General features: G+C 47.1%; 1 protein-coding gene across 1 annotated transcript; it reads right to left on the reverse strand.

The window, feature by feature from the left end:
- Positions 1-942: 942 nt before the first annotated feature.
- On the reverse strand, positions 943-16,721 carry slc35f4 (solute carrier family 35 member F4). The gene is made up of 7 exons (XM_084683367.1): positions 16,490-16,721; positions 4,806-5,106; positions 3,899-4,118; positions 3,644-3,769; positions 3,139-3,331; positions 2,872-2,961; positions 943-1,442 (listed from the first exon to the last, which is right to left on the reverse strand). The coding sequence occupies exons 1-7, from the start codon at positions 16,719-16,721 to the stop codon at positions 1,204-1,206; spliced, it is 1,401 nt and encodes a 466-aa protein (XP_084539493.1). The 3' UTR covers positions 943-1,203.
- Positions 16,722-18,464: the final 1,743 nt, after the last annotated feature.

Genomic DNA, 18,464 nt, shown 5'->3' on the forward strand with positions numbered 1-18,464 from the left:
GAGGGAGAAGCTCGCATCTCTTCCAACATAAAACTCCCAACGTCCCAACAAGACTATTCTGATGGAGAACCCACCCCTTGAATTTGTTCACATTGTGTCCCACTGCCAGCTTGTAGCTGTGGTTCCCTCAGGGCTGATGACTGCTCGTCTGACAGCCATGCCGCTACCTTCACCTGAGGCCAAACTGGGGCAGGCAGGGCTGCCATACACCCACAGACAGACGTGTGTTTGAGGAAGGAAGAGAGGCTAAATGAGTGACACAGCACAGCAATGGCTGTCATCCCTCCTGTATTAATTAAATCCACTCATTGTACTGTATTAGTAAGACAGGATGATTCACTCTTAAAGCTTCCCAGAGATGTCTGGAAGGTAGAGGACCCAGAGAACATCTTAGAGGAAGGATCTACCTGCATCTTAAGAATGCACATACACTGCTCTCTGGTGAAACAGTCTCCAGTTGATGAGCAGGATTCCCAAACGGCATGTTGAATGTATCTGTGTGTTCCCAGGGCCCATGCAGAGGTACTGAAAGAGGAACTGAACACTGAACACCGGCTGTATGGGGAAAGACTTGTCCAGGGTTCTACCACAATGTCAAACACCATGGTATGTATACCCCAACGCATACAAACGATAGATATGTAAACCATGTGGGCAGCACCAAACCAGTCCAATAACATTATATTAAGAACTTCTTCCTGTAGTAATAATAATGCAGCTCCAGTACAACTTTGGGTCTTTAGTTTCCTTTTATTAGAAAAGAAAAAAAAAGCCTGTACTGTACATTAAGCATAGTATATTTCCCATTCTTGTATATAATACTGTTTAAGAAGTAAAATGTAAATACTCATCTTATTGATATACCTCTGAATAAATGTAATAAATACAGATAAGATTGAGCCAAACTGGCCCTGTCAATATTAATATTCACAGAATACAGCCCATGGAGGAGGAGGCGAGATGAGCCTGCGTGGACTGGGGACGTGCTGGGGAGAGGGCGAGGGAAACACATCAAGGGAGGTTTCAACTTCCTCGTCGGCAGAATCTGTAAAAGTCCTCTCTTCCCTCCCTGGCCAGGGAAGCGGGGCTGGAGACGCGACCCCAAGAAAAGTCTCCCCGCTCCAGAGGTTTTGGCCACGCCTGCCAGGTGGGTGCTGGAGAAACGTGCAGGATGGAGGTACGGGCAGGCGGGGGAGGGGGGGGTCATGCCAGAGGGATGGAGACGGCGCCGTTGGCGCGGCTTCGGCTGCGCGTGTGGACGCTGGATTCTGTGAGCTCCTCGCCGTTGTCCTCAGACTTCTTGTCGGCGACGGCGGCGAGGAAACGCAGCGTGACCGAATCCCATTCCTCAGGCAGTAGCAGGAGGAGGAATCCCAGGCAGATGATGCAGGTGGCGGCCAGACGCACCACGCTGAACACCTCCTGTTTCAGCACGTCGATGGCTGGGGAGGAGGGTGGAGGAGGGTGGAGGAGGGTGGAGGAGAGTGGAGGAGAGTGGAGGGAAGGACAGTGGAGGAGAGGAGAGTGGAGGAGAGGAGTAGAGAGGAGTAGAGAGGAGAGGTGAGGAGAGTGGAGGAGAGGAGAGTGGAGGAGAGGAGAGTGGAGGAGAGGAGTAGAGAGGAGTAGAGAGGAGAGGTGAGGAGAGTGGAGGAGAGGAGTAGAGAGGAGAGTGGAGGAAAGTGGAGGAGAGTGGAGGAAAGTGGAGGAGAGTGGAAGGGAGGAGAGGTGAGGTGAGGATAGTGGAGGAGAGGAGAGGTGAGGAGAGTGGAGGAGAGGAGAGTGGAGGAGAGTGGAGGAGAGGAGAGGTGAGGAGAGTGGAGGAGAGGAAAGTGGAGGAGAGGAGTAGAGAGGAGTAGAGAGGAGAGGTGAGGAGAGTGGAGGAGAGGAGTAGAGAGGAGAGTGGAGGAAAGTGGAGGAGAGTGGAGGAAAGTGGAGGAGAGTGGAGGAAAGTGGAGGAGAGTGGAAGGGAGGAGAGTGGAGGAGAGGAAAGTGGAGGAGAGGAGTAGAGAGGAGTAGAGAGGAGAGGTGAGGAGAGTGGAGGAGAGGAGTAGAGAGGAGAGTGGAGGAGAGGATAGACGAGATTGAGAGAGGGGGGGAAAAAACGTGTTCTGATTAATTACATAAAGTAAACCAACCACAGGACACCCAGACTGTGGTGGGGTCATCTTAGCTTAACACTGCGGCTTACAATCAGCACAAGTGGCGATGTCCTCTCCCACCCACCCACCCACCATCTCTCTCTCTCTCTCTCCCCTCCCTTTCTGTCTCTATGGTCTAGAGCACTGCGCCAGCTTGGAGTAACCCACTGACCTTCATACAGGCTACTGTGGTTAAGGAAAACAACTCGTCTGCAGGCGTTTAGTGTCGCCTTAGCAACCTGATCCTCCCTCGGTGAGAGATAGTTGCAGAGTCTGTGGAGGCATACTGATGATTGGGTTTCTGAGGTGAGGATAGAGAGGAACTTGCTGTGTAATCTGTTTGCTGCGAGAGCCTTTATAAGTGCTGACCTCTGGATGCAACACCACCCAGCGCTACCCACACCCAACGGATATTTACTCTCATCTTGGAAATTCAAGCGATTTTGTTTCATTTTGTTAAACCAGGGGTCCTTAGACTGTTCAGAGTGAGTACTCCCTCTGATCCGACCAAATCACCCAAGTACCACCAAAAACGTACTCATGTGGGCTGCAGGTTAGTCGCAAAAACATTACATTTCTTGTTATAAAAAATTATCAAAACAGTATTTGTCTTTTTGATTTCGGTAGTAATTTGTATTATATTTTAATTGTTCGGCGCACAACAAAATAACGTCCCTTGATTGAACGCCTTGGAACTCTGGAATGTTGCTGTTTGCGTTTTCCTGTGGCTTACCTGCGTTGCCAGGGACGCTGAGCAGCGTTCCTATGGAGATGAGGATGGGATAGGTGAGTACCACACCCACGTTCACCAGGATGTTAAACACTGAAAGAGACAGAAGGGTTGACACATCAGTGTGTGTGTGTGTGCTTGTGTGTGTGTGTGCGTGTGTGTGTGTGTGTGTGTGCGTGCGTGTGTGTGTGTGTGTGCGTGCGTGTGTGTGTGTGTGTGTGCGTGCGTGTGTGTGTGTGTGTGCGTGTGTGTGTGTCAGTATCCACCCACCCAACCACAGGCCGGCCAGCCCACACAGGTACCCCCAGGGCAGGGAGGAGAGAGAGCCCCAGTTCTCCACCCTGGTGAAGTAGAGGATGAGAGGAACGCAGGAGATGAAGATGAGGTTGAAGACCCCCATGGTGGACAGGAAGTGGGCCACCTCCCCCAGGTTGGCACTGCCCAGGAACATCTTAAACAGCACCTGGAGAGCAACAACCACAAACGTGTTAAACTGCCATGAAACGCCATGAAAAAAAGTACTGAAAAAAGAGTGAGAAGACGAGTTACATTTACATTCAGCAGACGCTCTTATCCAGAGCGACTTACAGTAAGTACAGGGACATTCTCGCCGAGGAAAGTAGGGTGAAGTGCCTTGCCCAAGGACACAACGCCATTTGGCACGGCGGGGAATCGATCCGGTAACCTTCTGATTACGAGCCCAACTCCCTCAACGGTCATCCATCTGACTCCAGATGATATTTATATTATGATTATAATTGTTTTGTTAACTTGCCTTGTAGAGAGCCGATGTGGAGGCAGAGCCCACAGCCAAGGCCACGCCCACAATGGAATCGCCATGGAAACCGTCGGCGTAGGCCATCATCACGATGCCTGTGATGGCCATGATCGCTGCCACGATCTACAGGGAGGACAACGTCCTCATCATCTCCACCATCACCGAGACAAAACACCCATCACGATAACGTGAACCTACGAAGAAAAGGCCTTTACGGACGCGAGTGTTATGGGACGGACAGCTGGGACTCACCCGTACGCCCATGAAGCGGTCCTTCAGCACGATCCAGGACAGCAGGAAGACAAAGGCCTTGTGGCAGCAGTACAGCGTGGACACGTCTGTGGCTGTCAGCTTCCTCAGAGCCATCAGGTACAGGTAGTTAGTCAGCGTCCACAGGATGGAAAACGGGGCGGTCCTCTTGACAAACAGCTTCATGGTCATCCCATCCTCTCCGAATAACCGACTGCACTCCCTGAGTGGAGCAGAAGGGGCGGGGAGGGAACGGTCTCACTACGGTCCACAGCCCAAAGCACTGTTTCGTTCCAGGAGGTGGTAAATACTGTCCTCTAACAAAATGACATGTATATTACTACCCTGAGCATATCTGCTCATTGCGGTCAATATCCTCATTCACATGCCTGAATGGAGATGGAAATTAAACGGGGGAAGATCCACTTGAGTTCCTGGAACAGATCAAACCTTTCCAACAACAAACAAACAGCTTGGAACAAACCTGCTGTCTGCCAGAACACTCATTAACACTCCCGGGCAAATAAATAAAAAAACGAATTCCTAAACCCAGATTAGACCGCCACTCCAAGAGCTCTCCTAGGCCCTTATTAATGAAGACTCTCATTTTCTCAGAAGCTAATTAGAACGTAGAATTCATGGAGAATTTTATTGGACGTCATTCGACTGAGGGATTTACTCAAGGAAGATAGTGTTTGGGAGTCAAGGCAACGGCCACACGTTTTTTGCTAATTTGCACACAGAAAATTTCAGAGACCTATTTCAACAAGTCTGCATAGATCATGAGTGGACCTGTGCAAACACTCGACGAGTACAACAAACAAACTCCTGGCGTTGCGCTGGACTGCTGTGTGATGATGTCTGTTTATCATGTTTATCACGTCTGTTTATGTTTTATCTGTGAACTCACCTGAACTTCTGGATGGGCGTCTGCTTGTCCCTGGTGGTGGCCACGTGGCCGGAGTAGTAGAGCGGGAAGAAGAGGATGTTCCAGTTGCTGCTGAACCAGGAGATGAAGAAGGGGCAGGAGAAGGACTGGAAGGTGAGCTTGACCACCTGCGTGGTGCCCACCCAGGACGAGGACACGCCCAACACCAGCAGGAGGCCCCCCAGCACCTTGAGGAGCGCGTTGGTGCACGTCTGGTAGGACGTCCCCTCTCCGCTCGCCTCGCTGCCCGGCGTCTCTGCTTGGGACTCTGAACCCTCCTCTCCTGGGAGGGAGACAAGGTGGGACAGATGTCTGTTCGGGTGACCTTTGACCTCCGTGTGAAAGGGGTGGTTGCGTCGCTCGTCAGTGTCTCTTCCTCCTGGTCTTGGGGTTCAAACTCGGGTCCTCGGACTTGCAACACGACCACCACCTTTATAAACGCCGCTTTAACCAGCTATGTCACCAGAAAACTAGCTTTTTGGATGGCTTGGGTGGGCGGCGTTTATACTGAGTGAGTTTAACCCTTGTGCTGCCTTTGGGTCACATGACGACCCGAAGGCAGAAGAAAATGCTTCACTTTGTTTTTGAATGCGATAAAGGTATCGCAATATGACGTTGGGTCACAATGACTGATGGGTCAGAATGACCCAAAGCTAACACAAGGGTTAAGAAATTCAGGGTTAGGGTTACCCTAACCCCAGTCTAACCCTGCAATTGCACCTACATCCCTGGAGCTAAGGCTATAACGCTATCCTAATACTGAGGATCAGGATGAGAGCAGGTATCGATCACCTGTCCTTAGTGAGCAGTCCTCCAGTTTGAATTACTTGCTGTGGAGGCACTCCAGTGAGCTTCTGTTGGAAATGTGTCGGCTTAGCATGGAGCCTGTCCATGTCGTAAATAGCATCATAGGGTCATGATGCGGCACGGCGTTCGGGGGCACATATAGTCAGGCATGCACAGACACCCGACACCCTGAAGATGATGTCGTCTTAATTGTGTGTGTCAGCTCAGATCACATGACAAAGACGTGACAACCTTGTCGTTATAACACGGTTACGGGTTGCAGATAAACACCCACAGCTAGGATAATAAGATCTGAGGGAATTATAGAAGAATTATAGCTAAACATATGGTAAAAAAAAAAAAAAAAAAGGATTTGATCGGATTTGTTGAGATCCTCAGGGTGAATCTCGGACATACAGTATACACTCTCTCTGCTTCCTGCAGACCCACACAGTCAGTGTGTGTGTGTGTGTGTGTGTGTGTGTTGTACGCTGGTGTCTCTGCTGCAGGGGAGGTTGACCAGACGTGGTGTGGGTTTTGCCTGTCAGGAGGAGAACAGATGACTGGAGCGTTCCTCCTTGCTTTCAGTTCTGGACTGGTGCGGTGTGTGTTCGGGGAGCCAGGGGGAACAGACACCCCAGGAGCTACAGTACAGTAGCTAACTGTGTTTGAGCACACACACACACAGGCATACACACACACACACAACACACAACAGGCAACCCACAGGCTCTGCTCTAGAATGAATAGGATAAGGGGTTCAGATGGCTGAGCGGTTAGGGAGTTGGGCTATAAATCAGAAGGTTGTTGGTTCGATTCCCGGCCGTGCCAAATGACGTTGTGTCCTGGGGCAAGGTACTTCACCCTACTTGCCTCAGGGGAATATCCCTGTACCTACTGTAAGTCGCTCTGGATAAGAGTGTCTGCTGAATGACTAAATGTAAATGTAAGGGGGCATTTTGATTATAGCTTCCTCGGGAGACTCTTATAGCTAAAATAATTGGAGGGTACAGCATCCTGTTTGGGGGACATTGCCTGTGGATCACACCCTGGCAGCCCAGGTCTGGGAAATAGAACTGTTAGGATTAATAGAACAACATTCTTTGCAGACGTCCTTTAGCCTTCAAAGCAGAATGTTGAATAGTGCATTGCCTTAATGAATTGTGGAATGGAATGGCCTTCTGGGCTATCAATAACATTACTTGCTATTAATGTGTATTGAGGAGTGTGTGTGTGCATGTGTATATGTGTGTGTGTCTGTATGTGTGTGTGTCTATGTGACTAAGATAATGCGAGGGTGTTTCCGGAGCCAAGATCCATTATATAGCTCTCCACAGTGCGATCAATTTACACCAGGGCAGGAATACAAGATGACATGTGCTGGATGATCGCAGCGCTCAGCTTGCTAACTCAGCGCTCTGGGCTCAGTCATTTCTACCATGGCTGGAGACTTCACAGTCAAGCACCAGTGCTAGTGGACTCCTCCTGGGTTACTAAGGTCTATTCAGCACCTAAGAAAGGACTTAACCAGGGCTCAAAGAGATATAATACATTTTACATTTTATTTATATAGCACTTTTCTAGGTACTCAAAGTCGCTTTACAGAGTCAAGCCATCATTCAGACACAGTCAAACCGGTGGTGGCACGGAAGTGTGGCTGCCAATCAGCGCCTACGGTCCCTCCAACCACCACCAACATTCATGACCAACATTCATTCACATTCATACGATGCATGTCTTTATGATATATATATTTATGATATGAGTGCGATGGGTGTCTAACACATTCAATTGAAACAATTACACACACTTTTGAGAATTGACAGTCTCCAATATGAAAACAGCAAACTATGATTTGAATAGATCGTAAAATAGACTTCAGCTGACTGCCTGACTGATTGTCCTTGAAATTATCCATCAAGCTCTCCTCCAACAAAAGCCAAGATAAGAGCAAAAACTCCAGTGGCTAGCATCAGTCATCACGACTTTTGAAAAGACACAGGTGATAGGAGCTTCAAAACGTCCTTGGTTCATTTGTAGCTAACACTTATGATGGATACGTCATACGTAACAAACACAGCAGACCAACATTTCACTTTTCTTTATACTTCTAACCTTCTCACTGTTGAATTGCAACAACTAAAAAAGTCACTGCTCTATACAAAATACTCCTGCCTTTTGTGGGGCACAAAGACACAGTTCTACCACACATCAAGAAATTATGAGGACAATCCGTTTGAGAGTCAGTTCTGTTCTAGTACCGTCTAGTAGTGCTACTTCAAAGGAATCCTTCAGAAGCCTGCCTCGTCTCACCCTGCCTGAGCGCTGTCTAATACTGTGACCATTACAGAACTTCTAGCCACAATTAAACCTTGACCGACGATGAACTTGGAACGCAGCACACGGCTTAAGGGAGGAGCAGATGTTATTCTCCACTACACCTAGGCAGATCCTGGGGGATCCTGGGGGATCTGGGGATAATACCATAGAACGAGATCCTAATGGTGATGCTTAAAACAGGATTGCTCTGATCCTATCCCAGCCAGGGTAGTTCAGTAGACCATGTACAGTAGACTGTGTACAGTAGACCGTGTACAGTGTTCAGTAGACAGTGTTCAGTAGACAGTGTTCAGTAGACTGTGTACAGTAGACTGTGTACAGTGTTCAGTAGACTGTGTACTGTGTTCAGTGTTCAGTAGACTGTGTACTGTGTTCAGTAGACAGTGTACAGTGTACAGTAGACTGTGTACAGTGTTCAGTAGACTGTGTACAGTGTTCAGTGTACAGTGTACAGTGTACAGTGTACAGTGTACAGTGTTCAGTAGACTGTGTACAGTGTTCAGTGTACAGTGTACAGTGTACAGTGTTCAGTAGACAGTGTACAGTGTACAGTGTACAGTGTTCAGTGTTCAGTAGACAGTGTACAGTGTTCAGTGTTCAGTACACTGTGGACAGTGTACAGTGTTCAGTAGACAGTGTACAGTGTTCAGTGTTCAGTAGACTGTGTTCAGTGTACAGTGTACAGTGTACAGTGTTCAGTAGACAGTGTTCAGTGTACAGTGTTCAGTAGACTGTGTACAGTGTACAGTGTACAGTGTACAGTGTTCAGTGTACAGTGTTCAGTAGACTGTGTACAGTGGACAGTGTACAGTGTTCAGTAGACAGTGTACAGTGTACAGTGTTCAGTGTTCAGTAGACTGTGTACTGTGTTCAGTAGACAGTGTACAGTGTACAGTAGACTGTGTACAGTGTTCAGTAGACTGTGTTCAGTGTTCAGTGTACAGTGTACAGTGTACAGTAGACAGTGTACAGTGTACAGTAGACAGTGTTCAGTGTACAGTGTTCAGTGTTCAGTGTACAGTGTACAGTAGACAGTGTACAGTGTTCAGTGTACAGTGTACAGTAGACAGTGTACAGTGTACAGTGTTCAGTGTACAGTGTACAGTGTTCAGTAGACAGTGTTCAGTGTACAGTGTACAGTGTACAGTGTACAGTAGACAGTGTTCAGTGTACAGTGTACAGTGTTCAGTAGACTGTGTACAGTGTTCAGTAGACTGTGTACAGTGTACAGTAGACAGTGTTCAGTGTACAGTGTACAGTGTTCAGTGTACAGTGTACAGTGTTCAGTGTACAGTGTACAGTGTTCAGTAGACAGTGTTCAGTGTACAGTGTACAGTGTACAGTGTTCAGTAGACAGTGTTCAGTGTACAGTGTACAGTGTACAGTGTTCAGTGTTCAGTAGACAGTGGTGAGGAGATCTGCCTGAGACAGACAGAGAACAGCGTCATGCTCACATATGGTAAAGACCATCCAGGAACGTGATGATCAGAATCAGAAACAAGTTTACTGCCAAGCACGTCATAAGAATTTGCTTTGGTGATGTTGGTGCAGAATGTGACCACAGTAGTATAACATAAAAAGGAAGATGAAAGCGATAACATCCGGCTTCGGAAAAGCATCATATCCTGTCGTTATAGAGAACCTCCTGCGCTACAGTATGATCATCCACACACTCACCAGGCCTCGTTCTATTGGCTGAGCAGACAAAAATAATCTCACTGCAGGAAGTTAGTCGCCCAGGGTAGCTGTAGTTAGCATATTTGATCCTGATGCTAGAGAGCCTGAGAAGGATCTGAAGCCAGGATGTAGATGTTAAACACAAAACTGGAATTTCCCCAGCTCATTAATGCTGAATCTCAGGCTACATTTGAGGTCTCGTGAAACACAACATCATTATCGCATGATGGGGCTGCTGGTGAGGGCGAAGTTAAGGACGCATTTTTGTAGGGCAAAATCCTGACAAACTCTCAAATCCTTAAAGCTTGTGAAACAACAAACTGACTTGAGTAAGTAACTGCATTAAATCAAAATCAACAACTCTATCACTGTAGGAGCATTCACTAGCCTGAAGTGTCCTTCAGGCCTTATAAGGATGACCCATGTTAGCACAACTCTGTGAAGAGTCAATCCTCATTAGCCTGTACATCTGTACATCTCCACACACAGAACATGCCAAGAACACAGACACAACCCAAGCCCACTGTCATGGCCCCTCCTCCTTGTGTTCACGCTTCATCTCCCAGCTCCTAGAACAGGGTCATGATACATTTGAACTGATCCATTTAAGGACAGCCATGCAAAGCCTTAACACAGAGACGGGAGGACTACTAGCCAGCTGCATTACACGCCTCTCTCTCTCTTGTGTTGCGTTACACATGCGCACCTCTGTCATCGGGGGAAACCCCTTTCATGTCCTCAAAGCACAACTGTCTGTAAAGCACAAATGTTTGTTTTTTAAGCTTCCTCAGTCACTCACATGGTAGATGTCCCAGACATGGCCATTACCCATACCCCATACCTCCATCCATCCCCCATCCATCCATCCCTCATCCCTCCATCTAACCATCCATCCCTCCATCCTCCATCCCTCCTACTTCTATCCCTCCCCCCTGGTGCCGGTGCCCAGCTGGGTGTCTTTACCTTCGGAGATGGGGCAGGTGAGGACCTGGGTGCTGTAGGAGCTGAGCGGAGCTACTCTGGCTGAGTGCTTCTTCATCCTCCACTAGGGACAGAGTCTGGGATGTGTGTGTGTTTGGGGGGGGGGGGGTCTGTGAGCGTGTGTGGGAGCGTGTGTGTGTGTGGGAGTGTGTGTGTGTGGGAGTGTGTGTGTGTGCGTGTGCGTTGGCAGCTGATCTCTCAGCAGCACCTCCTGCAGTTCCTCGTCATCCTCTGACTCCTTGTTGGTCTCCTCCTGCGTTCCTCCTCCTCTCCTCCTGCACCACAGCTCTTCTTTCTCCCTTACTCTCCGGTCCTTCCTCCTCCCTCTTGCGCTCTGTCTCCCTGTGTGTCTGACCGGGGCTGTCCAGCTCTCTTCTCCTGGCCCTCTGGCTGGTGACAGAACTCCGTGTGTTCGCGACTCTAGTGTTGCTCCGTCATGCTGTGATCCGACGCTGCCACTGTCTCCAAGGGAGACTGAGCTTCAAGTGTGTATGGCACGGCACAATCACTCCCTTCATCTCCTTTTCCCTCCTCCTCCTCCTCCCTCACTTTTCCCCTCCTCTTCGTTTTGCTCGGCAAATCAGCTGCTTTGTTTGGAAGGTAACCAAGCAGCAGCCAGGGCTAATTATGCTGTGTTAGCTCTCTCTCTTTTTCTCTCCTCCTCTCCAACTCTGTCTCTCTCCCTTCTTCCAACTCTCTCTTTTTCTCTCTCTCCCTCCAACTCTCTCTATTTCTCTCTTCTCAAAATCTCTCTCCCTCTCTCTCACTCCAGCTCTCTCTTTCTTTTCTCTCTCCCTCCAACTCTCTCCTACTCTCAAAATCTCTCTCTCTCTCTCTTCCTCCTCTCCTAATCTCTCTCTTTCTCCTACTCTCCAAATCTCTCTCTTTCTCCTCTCCAAATCTCTCTCTTTTTCCTCCTCTCCAAATCTCTCTCTCTCCCTTCAACTCTCTCTCTCCCTTCAACTCTCTCTCTCTCTCTCTTTCTGCTTTCCTGGCACTTCTCCCCTACTTCACTAACCCTTCAGTCTTAGATTATTTATGGAGGTCCTGTTCTATTGTCTGCACCACTGCGACACTAATGAATTGAGGGGGAGAAATGGACCAACTGAAGCCTTGCGTCTCTCCCCATCACCATTTGGATGGAAGGGAGACTGGAGGTGAGGATCGAGACGTTTCTGCCCCACCCCACTCCACTTTGTGGGTTCTGCGCCCACAGTGTTGTCAGCAGAGAGGAGCCTGGAAAGCCCTCAATAAGTTATGTGAGCAAAAATGTGTAACATCAGACGAGGTATAGTCCATGAGGAGAAAGCCAAACTGCGTAGATAGAGGAGAGACATAGCGATGAGAGGCTCTTTACCAATTCTCTCTCTGTCAGAGTTCGCCTCAGGGTGTCAGTGCTCACAATCACCTCCGGTCAGGTTTCTCCTCTTAGATACCAAGGGCCCACCCCAAAGTATTTTCTAAATGTCAATGTTTTTGTTATTGTTTGACTGAGTGACTCGCCCTTCTTCCAGAGGAAGGAAGGCACCTTCTCCCAGGACCCAGGTCTGTCCCAGCCCAGACAGGGGGACCTGCCCCCTGGGACTACTGTTAGGAGAAACCCCTCTGTGTCACCCTGCCTCTGTCTGTGGTTTTTTAATAGGCCTCGTCCACCCGTTAGCCTTTCCACTGATGGCATGTTAGCACTGGTGCGGTCAGACACACAGAGGTTCTGCTCTCTGTAATATAATCTTCATATAACAGCCTCCAGTCCCTACCCCCCAGTCTCCTGCTCACTCTCCTGCCAGGGAAATCAATGACAGGCCAGCCGGGTGCAGCGCTATGTGTTCCTCCTGGGACCCACACAGTCGTATATCACCAAAGAACTTAAAGAAACGTAGCAAATGCACTTACTCCTGGTCAGTGATAAAGCCTGATGTAGGGTCAGGTGTGTCAGAGACGAGGGCTGTGGGACTCTCTCCTCAGAGGCCAGGGGCTCAACTTAAAAATAGCCCTGCTGATTGGTGGAGCCAGCAGCTCGACGCAGGGGCAGGGAAAAGACAACCAGTCAGCAGATCAGGACCACGGATGTTAATCAGTTTGCACTCAGAGCTCAGACTGGAGGACCACAGCTGGGGTCTGTATGGATGGAGAGATCGTGGCTCAAATTCACCACAGACACTGTCAGAGCCCCTGTACTGTTCATCCACTATGACAAAGGATTTTTCCCATGAGGAACGACGACAATGTTGTCGTCATAGCCGATAAACATTAAAGTATATATATATTAAATACATTATCCTTGAGCTCCGAGACCAAGGGAAACTAGGTTCGATGTCTGATTTCATACACTGTTTGAGTAGTGTTACTGTTTCAGTAACTATGCCATAATAAAACCACCATAATAATCGGACTAATTCATATGCATTCATCAGTACATGTTGTTAGCTTTCTTTGCAAAACTTCACCAGTTGTTGTGAGGTGCATCTGGCGTAACCTATGAGGTCAAACAGACACATCCCTCATGCACCACTACATGGCTTCACCCCAATCCAGAATCTCTTGTACCAGCATCTCTTGTACCAGCATCTCTTGTACCAGCATCTCTTGTACCAGCATCTCCTCTGGCCTCTGTCTCTCTCTGTTGTTGTGTCTTGGGACGAACAGAACACAAGCGACCCCCACACTCCACCATGGCAACGCTGGTTGTCCAGAACACACAGCTCCTACTGACGCAGTCTCCTCATTCAGGCCCTTTGTCATTCAGATCAGACCATGTTCCTCTGCAAGGCACGCCTCACGCACGCCTTTGTGTTTATGCATCTCTGTTTGCTAATCAGAACATCTTTTGAAAGAGGACCAGCAGGAGAGGGAGAGAGAGACTGAGAGAGAGACTGAGAGAGAGATGGATAGAGAGATGGATAGAGAGATGGATGGAGATGGAGAGATGATTTAGAAACTGTTGCACAAACACCCAGACATACTTAATATGATGAGTGGTAAAATAGTGGATTTAATTCAGATACAAGCAAGATGCTTCTTTTCATCTAATTAGGTGACGAGGACATCTAGTGGGCAGAATGGGGGGACAGACCAGTGGAAGCATGTTCACAACCCTGTGAGAGGAGCCTGTGAGGTAAACAAGGTGAGTTTGATTTGTCTACAGGCTCCAGTCCTGTTATTGATCCTGAAACAAAGGCCCTGTCTTGCAAAGGGTCTCTAGAAGAAAATAAAAATACATTGCAAAACAAGCACACAAAACTGTGTCCACCCTGCAAGGCCTTCTGTCGTGATGCATAACAGCAAATACGAGAAAACATCAATACGGTTTGCAGTACAACCTCAGGGATTTCTCTTCTTCCGACTTGCAAACTGAGGATATTTTTGGTAGCCTGCGAAGCATACTGTGTAAATGTCTTTCTCGAGAGGTAATGACAGAGCTAGTGTTGCTCAAGGAGCTCTCCATCTTGATTAACACACACAGTCATTGCTGTAGGTTAAGTGGGCTTGGGGTCTCTGCTTTTAAAATAGAGTTTGTGACCACATGAGGGCAGTAGAAGACCGCGTGCAGGGCAAACTGCACTTCTTCACAACCACGGTACACCGAATCAAAAACCGAGTTGGGATCTGAGGTTAAGCGAGATTCAAACTAACTACCACACCATTGCATGTTCTAATCATCTGACTAACCTTGTCGACCAGTGTATCTGTCATCCGTTATCAGTGGTGAGGTAAACAATAGCATGTAAAGTTCGCCAAGTTGCAAAACTGGTGAAAACACTGTAGCCTAACAAACCTCGGGAAAAAATAAGTTGAACTATGTGGGCGTTCAGACCCATTCCCTTCACAGCGCCGAGGACTGAGCGCTAACCCTCCTTCAGCGGCGGTTCACAAGAAGTTGAATCCCGTTAAGAGTATGACGGTAGTTATAAATAGCAGCCTGAGAGGTAAAGGTTAAGAGAGGCAGAGAGTGCTGACAATGCATGTCTCTGAGAGAACTTTTAGGGGAAAAGGTTTTGTTACGTTTATTTGCTATGTAGGGTTACTTAACTAGACTCTTTATGATTCATCACAGCCGACTCAAAATACTGTCCACATGCTTTAAAAGCGTATTGCTTACCGTATTGCAGTAGAGTTGGTGACTTGTGAATGGACATGTAGGCTATTTTCCTTTTCATAGGAGGCTACCTGCCCAACCATCTGTAAATCAACATCAAGTTATTGTCTATTCTCTGAGTCTGTGTCTGTGATGACTTTAATTGTCTGAGTCGTTTAACTCATTCATGTCCAAAGGAAGTTCTTGATTTGTTTGGTTCTGAAGAGAACATAGGTGTTGATAAACAAAAGTCTGCATCTTTCTTTATGTGTATAAACTCGTTCACTGCCTCGGAAGTCAGGGCATGTGCATCTATGCCAATAACTCATCACAAAATATAGTTCAGGGTTCTCCTCCAGGCATCTAGTTATGCAAGACAGATGGTAGCTACATGGCAACAATAGCAAAATGCCAACAAGAAATTGCTAAATATATCATAACCCCATAGGCTTGGCAGGATCAAACTACTTATCTATTAATGTGTTACTCCTTTTCTCACCCCGCTCATAGGCTTTTTCTAACCAAATGATTAGCATCAACTTTCGTGGACATTTCAAATTTACAATTGGAGACTCAAGAGTTAGCAAAACTAAAAATGGGATCAAATAATGGGAACAAACTAAGTAAACAAAAAAAGTAATCTGACTTACTAAACAGTCGTGGCTGGTGCTTCCCTGCCTACATGCTTACTAGGGGTGTGAATCTTTTGGTACCTCATGATTTGTTTTGATTCTTGGGGTCTCGATTCGATCAAAAATCAATTAACGATTTTTCCGAGATTTAAAAATAAAATCGATTCACATACATTTGTGAATCGATCTGGAATCGCTGGCAGACTGAATCGCAATTCAAATGTGAATCGAGGCAAACAGGCTGTAGTCACTACTGTAGAGTAGGCCCGCAGTAGTGATTGTGGGGCTCAGAGGAATCAGCCCAGGGGTTTCTCATTTGCATCACTGTCTCGCTCAGGGTCCCAGGCGAGGAGCTGGAGGTGGGCAGAGAGATGTGTGTGTTTAGTGTTGTTACACTCTGCAAGTGTGTGATGAGGAGGCTTCTGGGAAGGTGGTGAACCAGCTCTGCTTTAGCTCAGAGGTATGTTTCTCACTTCACTGCTAGAGAGAGCTCAACCAGTCTGAACTCAACCAGTCTGAACTCAACCAGTCTGAACTCAACCAGTCTGAACTCAACTTTAGTCTGAACTCAACTTTTTATCTTTAAAAAAAAAGTAGGCAACTTCAAAAATAAAACCATTACTGAATTTGCATAAATGGGCGTACATGTATTATCACCGACATCCTTGTAGTAAGCTTCATTGTAGGCCCAATGGAGATGGAATGAGTGTCAATATGCCCAATTCACTTCTTCATATTGGACAAAGAAAGCAGTATAATTTCACTTTACCAATATATAATTACCATGACAAAGGGTATCACTCAATGTGTCTGTTGGCCCACACCCCTCTCTCAGATAACATATCTTGAGTGTCAATACCCACCTCTGTCATTATGCATAATTGTACAGTTGTCAGTCGGATATTCCCTGAGCCTATAAAGAGCCAGAACAATTTGCAGATAATTACATTGGGTGAAAGCAAAATGTATGATGTGACTGCAGCGACTAGACTTTCTTGTTTCTTTTATCCTTTTGTTCATAGGGACTTGATTTTAGACTTTTTTTCTCTTTCATGCAACCAAAGCCACAACACACCAATTCATGATTCAGATTTAGGCTACACCTGGTTTGAAGGAGTTACATTTCCCGCTTTAGGCTACTTGGTTTTAACGCGCTTTATGGATAGCCTACTTACTTTTATGACTTGAGTATCCTGGATAATAGCCGTAGTAGCCTGTGATCCTAAGAATCCTGTCTTCAATATCATGCACCCCGTTAGCCGTCACTTTGGCGGTAGACGTGCTGTCCGCGTAGAGAGATTGACTGTCACTGGTCGTCGCTTTCCCAGGCAGGTGCGTTGTCTTCAGCGGTTCCAGCTGAAAGCTAATCTGGTCTCCGCCACTCTCTGCACTTTCGGTAGTGATCATTGTAAGGGCAAACGGACAAAAGCCGGGGTGTGCTGCAGTTTCGGATGTGCTGCAGTCACCGTGCAAAGGATGGCATCAATTATCATCTAGAGAAGCACGTTCACATTCCATCAGTCGGTGCTCCGCTATGGCAGGCTGTTGAAACCGACGTTCATGTCAGGCAGTGCACACAAGGGGGCGTGTCATTACTGTGGCATCGAGAACACCGGTGAATAGACTTCTTGTCACAACAGTGTAGTAGGCCTAATATTGTTGACATCAGTTTTTGTAGGCTACTTGTAGGCTGATATTCATAGTTCACATGGCTGATATTCATAGTTCACATGAATAGTTGATTAACACAAATGGTATCATATGTTTATAGAAGGGATAAACGAAATCTCACCCCTCATGAGACAATATTTTTGGAAGCCAGTCATGTCACAGTGAGTACAGAAGGGCAGACCCTAACGCAGAAACGCAAGTGACACGCGCTGCTCATCAGAGCTTTACCTACACGGGGCTTCGAACTCGAGACCGACTTTAAAACGCGATTTACCAGCTAATACAAAACCAAAATAATCTGGATCACAAAAGAAACTAAAAGTATTTATTCTTCCAAATAGAGGGACATGTTGAACGACACAAGGATCTGACCGACCAGGGAAGGAACCAGATCGAACTAGACACAGGTAAACCAACTAGAACAAACGACCAAACTGAAAACCCTCACACAGACACTTAAGACACAGGTAAAGGTAATCACACAGAAACACGGAGAACACCAAGGGCGGGAAAAACATGAGAACTGAAAACTGGGGCACGTGCGCGCATTACGCGACACAACCATGCTGCCTCTTGGCTCTGTGGTTTCCATATCCTGCTCTTCAGTTCTGAAATAGACAGGGTTTGGTTTCTATTTATTGTTTTCAATGAAATATTAATAAGCCTCGGAGAGAGAGTTAGCACAACAGGTCTGTTCTCACGTTGCTTTACAGCCTTTTGACAGCAGTGTAAAATACAATGCTCACCTGTGTCTCAATTGTTGGTAAGTAAGAGAGAATAAGCAAGTTGATGACGTATGAGGTGATATAACACCTTATGCCATGCATGTAACCATACAAAGTTATTTTTGTTTGTCTACAACCAATCACGGAGACAACTTTAAATCAGACATAAACCCCATGACAATCTCTTTCCCTCTCCTGGCTGAGGAGAAGCCAGTTTCCAGGGCTTTCTTTTACAGGATCCCCCGCTTTGTAAATGCTGCCCAACAAGTGCTGACTACTGCCTCCAAAATCCAATAACATAAACCACCCTATCTCAGTTAGTGTCTCTGCGATACGCCATTGTCCTTTTTCACACAGAGTCCTCAGCACTCGGTGTGAAATCGATTCCCAGGGTATGGAGAACGAACACCCTTGCCGGCACACTGTTGTAACACCGTGCAGAGCTTTGTGATGTTCTCCGAAGCCAAGTGTGTGGTTCCTTGTGCCCACTCACAAACTCAATCTCCACCTAACGTTCTTTAGTTTCTGTCCCTTGTTCATAGAGGCAGTTATCTTCAGCCCTCCTCCCAATGGAACCAATGTATGGCCACAGCAACAGTTAAGCCTTTGCTTTCAGAAGTACTTGTGAGTAGCTCTTGGACACCAAAGTCTTACAACTTTTCTTCCAAGAAAGTTACTCGCTTACTCTACGTTTTTGGACATTCAATGTGTTTTTCTGTAGAGGTAAAGTTAATTAACCTTTAGGGCCTACGAG

Source organism: Hypomesus nipponensis, chromosome 3 (assembly GCF_054491055.1).
Source record: "Hypomesus nipponensis isolate SF chromosome 3, ASM5449105v1, whole genome shotgun sequence".
Lineage (NCBI taxonomy): Eukaryota > Metazoa > Chordata > Actinopteri > Osmeriformes > Osmeridae > Hypomesus > Hypomesus nipponensis.

Bases quoted from the DNA above. Each gene is read 5' to 3' on its own strand.
- slc35f4 (XM_084683367.1), bottom strand. From the start codon at position 16,721: ATGATCACTACCGAAAGTGCAGAGAGTGGCGGAGACCAGATTAGCTTT. The intron at 5,107-16,489 runs GTAAGTAGGCTA...TCTCCCTCCCAG, and splicing joins AGGATACTCAAGTCATAAAA to GAGAGGAGGGTTCAGAGTCC. The intron at 3,770-3,898 runs GTGAGTCCCAGC...TCCTCCCTGTAG, and splicing joins ACCGCTTCATGGGCGTACGG to ATCGTGGCAGCGATCATGGC.